The sequence below is a fragment of the Hibiscus syriacus genome, unplaced genomic scaffold (assembly GCF_006381635.1).
Source record: "Hibiscus syriacus cultivar Baekdansim isolate YM2019G1 unplaced genomic scaffold, ASM638163v2 tig00110890_pilon, whole genome shotgun sequence".
Classification (NCBI taxonomy): domain Eukaryota; kingdom Viridiplantae; phylum Streptophyta; class Magnoliopsida; order Malvales; family Malvaceae; genus Hibiscus; species Hibiscus syriacus.
The window spans coordinates 12,472,749-12,484,276 of NW_024062900.1; the positions used below are offsets into that span (position 1 = coordinate 12,472,749).

Genomic DNA, 11,528 nt, shown 5'->3' on the forward strand with positions numbered 1-11,528 from the left:
ATACGTGTAACTGGTTGCTTGAAAAAATGCCTTGTGATTCGGAATTCATTGCTGAAAACTACCATAAAGGTAGCATGTTTAGTAAACAAATTAAAGCATAAAATGTTAAAGAAAAATGAACCAAATGTATGAGGAAAATATTATGTCTCACGAGTTTTTTACTGCAAAACTTATCTAAAACTCTGATGTAAACTTCTTGGTCTCAAACGAAATTCAAGTTCCCATAAACTAGAAAATCAATAAATTACTCATCGTCATCAATTACTTGGTGCCCAAACCTTTCAGTCCTTCGGCAGGGATCTCAGCAACAGTTACCAGAGAGTAGAGTTCTTCCTTTGCATCTTCATCATCATTTCTTTTTCGAGCAACGCGAACCCTAACCCTTCTCGGGACACTTCGGATCCCTCCTCTCCATAAGAGCTTGTTCAGCTTCACATCAACTATTACGTCCTTTGTCCCCATGGCTTTTTCTGCAAATTTCCGGATCTCCTTTATTGCCTTGGGAGCCTTCTTCTTGAATGTGCTGTTTCAAACATTACCAACAAAGATAAAAAGGTAAACTTTTTCCAGTCTCCATTAATTCAATGAGAGATGTATATTTCAATCATTCCATTTTTGGGTGCGAGAGTCGGACATGAATATATTCAAATTTTTCAAGATTATCATGTATTTTGAAGAGTCCTGTGAGAACCATATCTTGTACACGTTTCATTATTGTTCAGGGATAGGTACTACAGAAAAAATGGGTCGGAGCAACATAAAGTACTTCAAACTAGGGGTGTGCAAAAAGAAATACAATCCGTTTATCCAATCCAAAAATTCAGGTATACAATCTGAATTATCAGAAAATAAAAAATTTAAATTTTCGAATCAGATCATCAGATAAATAGAATGGATAAGAATATCTGATAATCCATATAATATGAAAAATCAAACAACCACAACATGGATATACGCATCATGAATATCAGGATCACTGGCACACCCACCTGCGTTTAATTTCTTATCGCCATGGAAGGCCAATAGTTAGTAAATTAAATTGTTGATTATAATAGTTAACCCACTTCTAACAAACAACTGGGAGTAAAAAGTAGAAATAGAATTGATAAACATCATCCGCACGTTGAAAACATCAATAAAATCAAGTAAAGATATTCGATGGCGAGAAGCTAAGTTGAACCAAACCAATAAAACACCCAAAAAACAGAGAGTGCATTACCAAGAATTGAATGAAAGGATAGAAAAATAAACAGTTAAATTACCAGCTATGGAGTCGCTTGTGAAGGTTGATCGTGTATTCTCTAGTCACCACCTCTTCCTTTCTTCCCCTTGTTTTCTCAACCATTTTCACTCTTTCTGTTTTTAATCCCTACCTGCATTTAATCACCGAGTTACCATTTCAAAATCAAGCCTTAAATATTAATTAAAAAATATAAATGACCGAGAACATGATACTTCACAGAGACAGAGGGAGGGGGAGATAGAGATCTGAATGGCAAAAGTGTTTAAATAATGCAATGGAAAAAAAATTCTTCACATAGTGTAGTCGAACAATTATTTGCTTAAGTAAGATTATTGCTACAGTGACCACCATAGGTCTTCAGGAGCACATGGCGACCTCCATAGGTATTCAGGAGCACACGACGACCTATGGAGCATTTGACGACCTATTAAACTACAACAGCGAGGGAAGAGAGAAGAAAAGCTGCAACAGAGGAGGCTTTCTTGCAAGGAGCACTTGACGACCTATGAAGCACTTGGCGACCAATGAGGTCACTGTAGCAAATATCCCATTTCAAGAAATAATTTGGGTAGAGCCCTATATGAAAAAATTGTATTTTCCAATGCCCTACATGGGCGAGGAAGCCAGACCTGAACGGTGTTTGAAGGCAAAAGATGTAGAGAAAGGAGCTTTGAACATATACAAGGCTGATGAAACCCTAATTTGCATAATCGATCCTAATAACGTCGTTTTGGTTAGGAATACTATGACTGCGGACCGAATCTTTGATTGGACCTTTAGTAATCCCTAATGCATTGGAAGTCTCACCCAACCGAATTCATCGACTTAAAATAATTATGAGTAAATTACTAATTATTTATCTTTTTCATTTTTATCACAGATGTTTCGATTTAATTAATCAGACTACCTAACTATTTAAATACTTTAATAAAGCCATTATTTGTTAACTTCTTACAAAGCAGGTGACGTGGCAGTTAAAAAGCTTGGTCTAATTGCATATTTGGTCCTTAATATTTATACATTATCTCAATTTAATCATGATTTAATTTAATTAAAATAAAAATTATTTTTCAATTAACAAAAATTAAAAATATATATAAAAATATTGTAAATTACAATTAATGAATATTAAGAACTATTTATTCCATTAACAAAAATTAAAATATATAAAAATATTGTAAATTATATTCAAATATGGTGTTGGATTTAATGGTTAAAGTAATTTCATTTTTGTTTTGAATCTGCAATTTGCATTTTCAATTTTTTTCTATCTTTAACCAGAATAAGATATCTAAAATGTTGAAAACATTTTGATATTTCGATATAACAAATTAAGTTAAATGAATTTTAAGATTTTCCAAAAAGATTTTCTAAGTATATTCAATATAATTATTCGAATATCAAAATATTACTCCAAATCTTTCAAATGTCATCTTTAATCCTTACTCAAGTGTAAAATTAAGTTTTAATCTTAAAATAATTTCAAAACAATTTTACAAAATATTTCGAACCATTTCAAAGCCAAAAATTCCAGATTGCTCAGAGGGAACCGATTCCCCCTGAATGGTTTGGCTCCGAGAAAAACAGAATGCTCGGAGGGAACCGATTCCCCCTGTTTAACGGTCGAAATATTTGAATTTTACACTTAGGGAACCGATTCCCCATGAGGGGGGTACCGATTCCCCCCACGCTCCAAGCATAAATATTAATTGTTTTCGCACTTAAACGGCTCCAATAACTTCATTAATGATCCCCAACGTTCAGAAGTGATTCAAGGTGTATTTAAACAAACTTAGAAGCCATTGATCAACAACAAGCAACTAGAATCAAGAGAGAATCAAAGAGAAAGCATCAAACCTCAAGTTTGAGCATTTCAAGCTTATTTTTCATTCAATATTCATTTTGCTTTCAAGAACACTACTTGTACTCAATTTTATTCATTCTTAAGTGTTCTTTTCTTTGTTCTAGAATTGTGCAAACAATCTACCTTGTGAGGATTTCCTTGTAAGTTTGCAAATTTGTATTGTTCTCTTTGGGAGAGAGTGTTCTCAAGAATTTGGGGTATAATTCTTGAGGGTTTGTAAGGTTACTCTTTGTCCTCAAAAGAAAGACAAATTAGTGAATTTGTGAAAAATCCTTAGTGTGGATAGCTAAGGTAGTGGACGTAGACTTTGGTTGAGAAAGTCGAACCACTCTAAATCGCTGTGCAATTACTTTCAATTTTCTGCAAAAGCTTCCACCAAATTTTTAATTGCCAATTCACCCCCTCTTGGCCGATTCCATCAATCGATTAACTCAAAAATTGGTATCATAGCCTAACTCATTTAAAGGTTTAATCGCCTCTTGAGTCAATTTGGGAAGAGTTACATCGATAATCAAAGTCATCAATGACCTACACTTCAAACTTCGACTCCGGTCTCGATTCGATGCCCATCAACAAGCCTCCTTTCTTCAATGGGGCTAACTATGCCTATTGGAAAAATAGGATGATGTACTTCATTCAAGAAAGTGACATGAGAGCATGGAATGTTGTAGAAGATGGATATATCAAGCCTCTTACTCATCCAAGAATGTGGAGTGAAGGAGAGACAAGATTGTTCCAGCTCAACTCTAAAGCCATTCATATCATATTTTGTGCTCTTGGACCAGATGAATACGGAAGAGTTTCATCTTGTACAACCGCCAAAGAATTATGGGACAATGTTCAAGTCACTCATGAAGGTACTAATGAGGTAAAAAAATCTAAAATTAGTATTCTAACGTATAACTATGAAAATTTCAGGATGAAACCAAATGAAGATATCAAAGCTATGACGGATAGATTCTCAACGATTGTCAATGGTCTCAAATCATATGGAGAGATCATTTCAAATGAAAAGCTTTTGAGGAAGTTAGTTTACTCCCTTCCAAAATCATGGCAATCAAAGAAGACGGCAATCATCGAGTCTAAGGACCTAACGTCCTTAACTCTTGAAGAACTAATCGGTTCCCTCCTCACTCATGAAATGATGCTTGAAGATGAGGTGGACCTCGATAAGATTGATGAGACACCAAAGGAGAAGGAGAAGAAGAAAAACATTGGAGTTACTCTCAAATCCACAAAAGATGGGAGTGATTCGAATGAAGATGACGATGACGAGGAAATGGCATTGTTTGCCAAACGGTTCAGAAAAATGATGAGACCTTACCGAGGAAGAAAATTCAAACGAAATGAAGGCCTCAAAAATGAACCAAAAGAGAAGGACCCGATCATTTGATATAAATGCAAAAAGTCGGGGCATGTCAAATATGATTGCCCACAATTGAAGAGAAAGGGTCAATCAAAGAATAAGCACAATACTCATGTGGCTACATGGAGGGATGAAGAAGGTTCCGATGAAGAGGAACAAGAAGTAGCAAACTTGTGCTTGATGGCATTCGGGGAAGATTCTAAGGTAACCTCTAACTCATCTGATTTTGATGATTTATCCTATGATGAGCTATTAGAGGAATATAATGGGTTGGCTTCGGATTATGAGAAATTGTTTTTAAAATATAAAAATGATGTTTCAAAATTGAAAAATGAAAACAAACTCATATCCAAAACCAACAACGATCTTGAAAGTAAAATCAAATATTTGCGAATCAAACTAGAAGAGTTTGAAAAGAAAATTTTGGATTTGCAAAATTTACTTTCAAAGGTTAATGATGATCATCAAAAGAAAATTGATGATCTTAAAACTTCTTTTGATAAAGTTGGAACAAAACGTTTTGAAAAAGGAGAAAATTCAAAATCCAACTTTGTTAGAAAAGATTTTAAAACTACAATCATAGAGGTCCCCAAAGAACCTCTAATGGAAAAATCGTTAGAAGTATGTGGGCTCCTAAAGAACTCATTACTACTAAAGATAAAGATATCCTATACAAATGGATACCTAAGGGGACTAGGATTTTGGAAACTAATGAATATGGACCCAAAAGAATTTGGGTACCAAAAATCAAAAATTAATCTATGTTTGTAGGGAAAGGAGCATTGCTACAAGGCACGGGAAACAAATTCAAATTCATGGTACCTTGATAGTGGATGCTCGAGACACATGAGCGGGGACAAAAACTGGTTCATAGAGCTTAACGCCAAAAATGGAGGAGAAGTGACTTTTTGTGATAATTCAAAATGTCACATTGAAGGTATAGGTACAATAGTTAATACCTCTTCCATACAAATTAAAAATGTTTTATATGCGAATGGATTAAAGCATAATCTTTTGAGTATTAGTCAATTTTGTGATAAAGGATTCAATGTCATGTTTGAAACTAATGGTTGTAAAATTATTGACATTGCATCTAATCGGATTATGCTTATTGGTCATAGAATAGGAAACATTTACATGGTGCATTTAGATTTTATTAATGTGACTAATTTATGCATAGTTGCAAAAGATGAGCATGATAGTTGGTTATGGCATAGGAGACTAGGACATGCTAGCATGAGTGTTTTGCAACGGTTAGTTCAAGGAGAATTGGTTCGAGGGCTGCCTAAACTAAAATTTGATAATGATAAAATATGTGATGCTTGTGCTAAAGGAAAACAAAAGCAAGTTTGTTTTAAATCCATTAATGATGTGTCAACTAGTAGAGTATTACAATTGATCCACTTAGATCTTTTTGGGCCATCTAGAACTACTAGCTTGGGTGGAAAACAATATGCATTTGTCTTGGTAGATGACTATTCTAGATATACTTGGGTTCTATTCTTAAGTACTAAAAATGAAGCATTAGAAAAATTCATCACGTTTTCAAAAGTAATCCAAAACGAAAAAGGTTACTCTATAACTAATGTTAGGAGTGATCATGGAACTGAGTTTGAAAATCTTGGATTTACTGAGTTTTGTAATTCTAATGGTATTAGCCATAATTTTTCAGCAGCTAGAACCCCTCAACAAAATGGAGTTGTTGAGAGAAAAAATCGAACTTTAGAAGAAATGGCTAGAACCATGCTTTGTGAAAACAATTTGCCAAAGTATTTTTGGGCGGAAGCCACAAATACTGCTTGTTATGTTATTAATCGAGTAATGATTAGGCCTATTTTAAAGAAAACTGCATATGAACTTTTCAAAAATAAAAATCCTAACATTAGTTATTTTTATCCTTTTGGATGTAAGTGTTTTGTTTTAAACAACGATAAAGACAATCTTGGCAAATTTGATGCTAAAAGTGATGAAGGAATTTTTCTGGGTTATTCTTTAAATTCTAAAGCTTATCGAGTATTTAATAAAAGAACTTTGGTTGTAGAAGAGTCTATACATGTTGTTTTCAATGATAATCTCCTTCCGAGGAAGGATTCTTGTTTGAATGATGATGTAGGTATTGTAAATACAAATGACGTCAGACATGACGTTGGAGAATCATCATCAAAGGAAGAAACGAAAGATGAGGAAACTCATGATCCTCTCGAGAATCCAACCATTGAAGAAAGGGAAGTATCTTATCCAAGAGAGTACAACTATGTCAAGGATGGTGAGATTATAGGTGATCCATCCAAAGGGGTAACAACTCGATCTTCTCTTAGAAATATTTGTAATTATGTTGCATTTATCTCATGCATAGAGCCTAAGAATATTAAAGAAGCATTAAATGATGAACACTGGATTATGGCTATGCAAGAAGAGTTAAATCAATTTGAGAGAAGTAAAGTATGGACATTAGTTGAAAGGCCTAGTAATAAATCTACTGTAGGTACTAGATGGGTATTTAGGAATAAGCTTGATGAGAGTGGTAATATAGTGAGAAACAAGGCTAGACTTGTTGCTCAAGGGTATACTCAAGAAGAGGGCATAGACTATGATGAAACATACGTTCCCGTAGCTAGGATGGAAGCAATTAGAATGTTATTAGCATTTGTATGTTTTCATGAATTTAAATTATATCAAATTGATGTTAAAAGTGCATTTTTAAATGGTTTTATAAAAGAAGAAGTGTATGTGGAACAACCTCCAGGTTTTGAAGATTCAAAATTTCCGGATCATGTTCTTAAATTGACAAAAGCACTTTATGGTTTAAAACAAGCTCCTAGAGCTTGGTATGAAAGATTGTCAAACTTTTTAATTGAAAAAGGTTTTTCTAAAGGGAAGGTTGACACTACATTGTTTTTAAAGCATAAAGGTAAAGATTTATTAGTAGTTCAAATTTATGTTGATGATATAATATTTGGTTCTACTAATGATGTTCTTTGCCAATAATTTTCTAAGCTAATGCAAAGCGAATTCAAAATGAGCATAATGGGGGAGCTCTCACTTTTCTTGGGACTCCAAATCAAACAAAGAAAAGATGGCATCTTCATCAATCAAGCTAAGTACATCAAAGATATGCTCAAGAAATTTGGACTGGAAAATGGCAAGCCTCATGACACTCCAATGAGCTCTTCAACAAAGGTTGACTTAGATGAAGGAGGTAAATGTGTAGATGTTAAATTATATAGGTCAATGATTGGATCTTTACTTTATCTAACTGCAAGTAAACCGAACATTATGTTTAGTGTTTGCTTATGTGCTAGATTTCAATCATGCCCTAAGGAATCACATTTACTAGCTGTTAAGAGAATCTTTAGATACCTTAAGGACACTGCTAGTTTAGGACTTTAGTATCCTAGAGACTCTAGCTTTAGCTTGCATGCCTTTTATGATGCGGATTATGAAGGATGCAAATTAGATAGGAAAAGCACCTCCGGTACTTGCCAATTCCTTGGAAATATGTTGATTTCTTGGTTTTCAAAGAAACAAAATTGTGTTGAATTATCTACCACTGAAGTGGAATACATTTCAGCCGATAGTTGTTCTGCACAAGTTTTATAGATGAAACAACAACTTTTTTATTATGGAATTGAAGTAGGTACTATTCCTATCAAGTGTGACAATACTAGTGTTATTTGTGTCACTAAAAATCCCATCCAACACTCTAGAACTAAGCACGTTGAAATAAGACATCACTTAATTAGAGACCATGTCACTAAGGAAGATGTAGTTCTAGAATTTGTTGATAATTTGCATTAATTAGCGGATATCTTTACAAAGCCTTTAGACAAGGAAAGATTTTGGACACTTAGGAGAGAATTAGGTTTGACAAACCTATCTTCACTTAGTGTTTAAAATAATTTTAGCACTTTTAAGAATAAATGAAAAATGCATATAATAGAAATTTTTTGATTACATTCATTGCTTTTAGTTAGGGGGAGTTTATGATTTTTTGTGAAAATTAACTTTATGTTCAAATAATTTTTAATGATAAATTTGATTGATTGAACATGATTAATTTTCAATATATGAGTTACCAATACCACTAGAGAAAATTAATTTAGCATTTTGAGTATTTAAAAATCAGATTTTAGCATTTTAGTGCAGATGGAATCGATACCCCCTTGAAGGGGAACCGATTCCCCCTTTGAAGGGGATCTGATTCCCCCTGTAGGGGAATCGATACCCCCTTGGGGTTCTGGTTTTTAACACGGGCAAAACACCCAAAAACTCAAACCCTCTCTTCTTCTCTTCACATCGTTTCTCCTCTCTACACTCACCCTATCTCCATATTTCATCAAAAAATCGTTTTTAATCAAAATTCTCTTCAAATATCATCTCCTAAACCTGTTAGAATCATAAAAAACGTGCAAACTTCATCTAATCTCACTCAAATCCAAAATTCTTCAAGGTATTTTTCTAAAACCACTATTTCATCAATTTTTGATTTTAGAACTAGTTTTAATTAGTTCTAGGTTGAACTTTAGATCGGACATTGATTGTTTAGTGATTAGAAACTATATTTTACAACTAATTTCATCAAAAACACAAGAAATTTCCAAAATTCTTTGAAATTTTCGAAATAAAAAAAAAATTGTTTTTCAAATTATTGTGTTTTGATTGAATTACGTTTTTGTTATGAAAACTATACATATATTGATTCTCAAAACCTTATTTCTCAATAAGTTTTTCAAAAACTTTGCCCATTAGGATTGGTTTAGAGAACCTTGAAATATTGAGGACTCAATTGAGTTTTGGGATTGATTATTTTGCAAACATATGTTTTTTTTTAAAAAAAATGTAGATTATCTTTCCATTCCGATTATCTTAAAACATGTCTCATAAACGTTCTAGGGCCTCCTCTATTCGTTCTAGCCAACCTCCAAACTCACCTCCAAATCCTCCACGAATCCCACAAATTCCTATTCCTAATCCCGATGATCCAAACATGACCATTCACAATTCTTGTTTCAATGAACCCAGTCGTAAACAAAATCTCTACTATAGGTTTTGTCAATACTTTGAGTCCTACAAAATCTGGGAAGAACGTATCACATCTCTTCAAGTCATGCTAGACATCAATTTTCGTCATCTTCCTACTCTTCATGAGTGGAAATTTGACAAACTCTACGAGCTTGAACCAATTGTCTACCATCAATTTGTTCGTATCTTCTACTCTAATGCCGTTTGCATTAAAAACCGAGAGGAAACCTTAACCATAGGGATTCGATCCTATCTTCTAGGACTATTCTTTCATCTTGACTCGGAATCCATTGCCAAAGCATTAGGATTAGATAATGAAGAGATAGACAATGAAAAACTTACAGTAGGATCTCAATATAAACGAAGGGATAGTACAAGTGTTCTAGACCTTCATGACCATTTTCTTCACCTAATGATCTCTTGGTGGTTTCGACCATCCGCGGGTTGTTACTCTACTCTTCGCGCCTTAGATCTATTTTGGCTTCATTGTTTCCAAAATAATCATAAAATTAACCTTCCACAGATTATTTTTACTGAACTTGTCGAAACCGTAAATCTTGTTCCCAATAAGAAATTGTGTTCTTCTTTAGTTTACGGTTGTATTCTTAGTAATCTGTTTAAGAAGGTTGGGCTTAGAGTTGGTCTCGATGATTCCTTTCCCCTCAAAAACCAAATCAAAATATTCTCTTTAACTAAATCGGGATGGAAGATCAATGAAGAAACTGGTCTTTGGGTTCGTACCGGTGAGCAACCACATGAAGTTGACGACTCCGACGATGAACCAGAACAGCACAAGGAACAAGCACGAGCAGAGGAACAAGCACAACCAGAGGATCAAATGCCTCCATACTTTCGATCCTTTATGGAGACATTCGATTTCCGATATGCTTCCATGGATTCTCGCTTCACTTCCATAGAATCTCATTTATCCACAATGGGAGCTCAACAATTGGAAATTCTCCGGGAGATGCGTACAAACAACGCTTCTATGAATGAACGCATTGATGTACTCTCACATGAGATGGCCGCTATGCGAGCTCATTTTTCTCCTTCCGATCCTCCTACGAATGCTTGATTCTGTGTTATGCTTTAGTACTTTGAACTTAAAGCTTATTGTTTCAACATTTTGAATGTTTTTGGATTATTTTTACTTTGGTTGTTGGATATTTGAACTAATTTGATAAATTATGGATGTTTGAACTTATATTTCTATATATTTGGTTTGGTTAAATTTATTCATTATTGCATCATTTACATCAATTAGATATATGACCAATTTTGCCATGTCACATTGTTTATGAATATTGATTATGAAACTAATGGCTAACGTTTCTCTTGATTGTGATCTTAGCAGCTTAAGCTATTTATCTATATATAATCAGTTGGCTGAATGATTTCAAAACCTTGTTTAAAATCTTTTAAAAGTCTTTTTTATTTAACAAAAAGGGGGAGAAATGTTAAAAATGTTTTAAAGGGGAGAAGTGTTAGAGTAAGGGGGAGTAATTTCAAACTTGATTTCAAAATAAAATCTTAAAATTACTAAAATGTTTTGTTATATCAAAAAGGGGGAGATTGTTGAAAATATTTTATTATTACGATATAACAAATTAAGTTAAATGAATTTTAAGATTTTCCAAAAAGATTTTCTAAGTATATTCGATATAATTATTCGAATATAAAAATATTACTCCAAATCTTTCAAATGTCATTTTTAATCCTTACTCAAGTGTAAAATTAAGTTTTAATCTTAAAATAATTTCAAAACAATTTTACAAAATATTTCGAACCATTTCAAAGACAAAAATTCCAGATTGCTCAGAGGGAACCGATTCCTCCCCAAGGGGGTACCGATTCCCCCTGAATGGTTTGGCTCCGAGAAAAACAGAATGATCAGAGGGAACCGATTCCCCCATGTTTAACGGTCGAAATATTTGAATTTTACACTTAGGGAACCGATTCCCCATGAGGGGGTACCGATTCCCCCCACGCTCCAAGCAGAAATATTAATTGTTTTCACACTTAAACGGCTCCAA

General features: G+C 33.8%; 1 protein-coding gene across 1 annotated transcript; it reads right to left on the reverse strand.

Annotated features, from left to right (window-relative positions):
* Positions 1 to 261: 261 nt before the first annotated feature.
* On the reverse strand, positions 262 to 1,352 carry LOC120144800 (60S ribosomal protein L31-like). Its single transcript, XM_039158766.1, has 2 exons — positions 1,263 to 1,352; positions 262 to 523 (listed from the first exon to the last, which is right to left on the reverse strand). Exons 1-2 carry the CDS (start codon positions 1,343 to 1,345, stop codon positions 262 to 264), a joined length of 345 nt encoding a protein of 114 aa, XP_039014697.1. The 5' UTR covers positions 1,346 to 1,352.
* Positions 1,353 to 11,528: the final 10,176 nt, after the last annotated feature.

What these genes read in the sequence shown, in the direction of transcription:
- LOC120144800 (XM_039158766.1), bottom strand. Translation starts at nt 1,345, where the DNA reads ATGGTTGAGAAAACAAGGGGAAGAAAGGAAGAGGTGGTGACTAGAGAA. An exon ending in CACAAGCGACTCCATAGCTG is followed by an intron (nt 524 to 1,262) that starts GTAATTTAACTG and finishes TGTTTGAAACAG; the next exon opens with CACATTCAAGAAGAAGGCTC.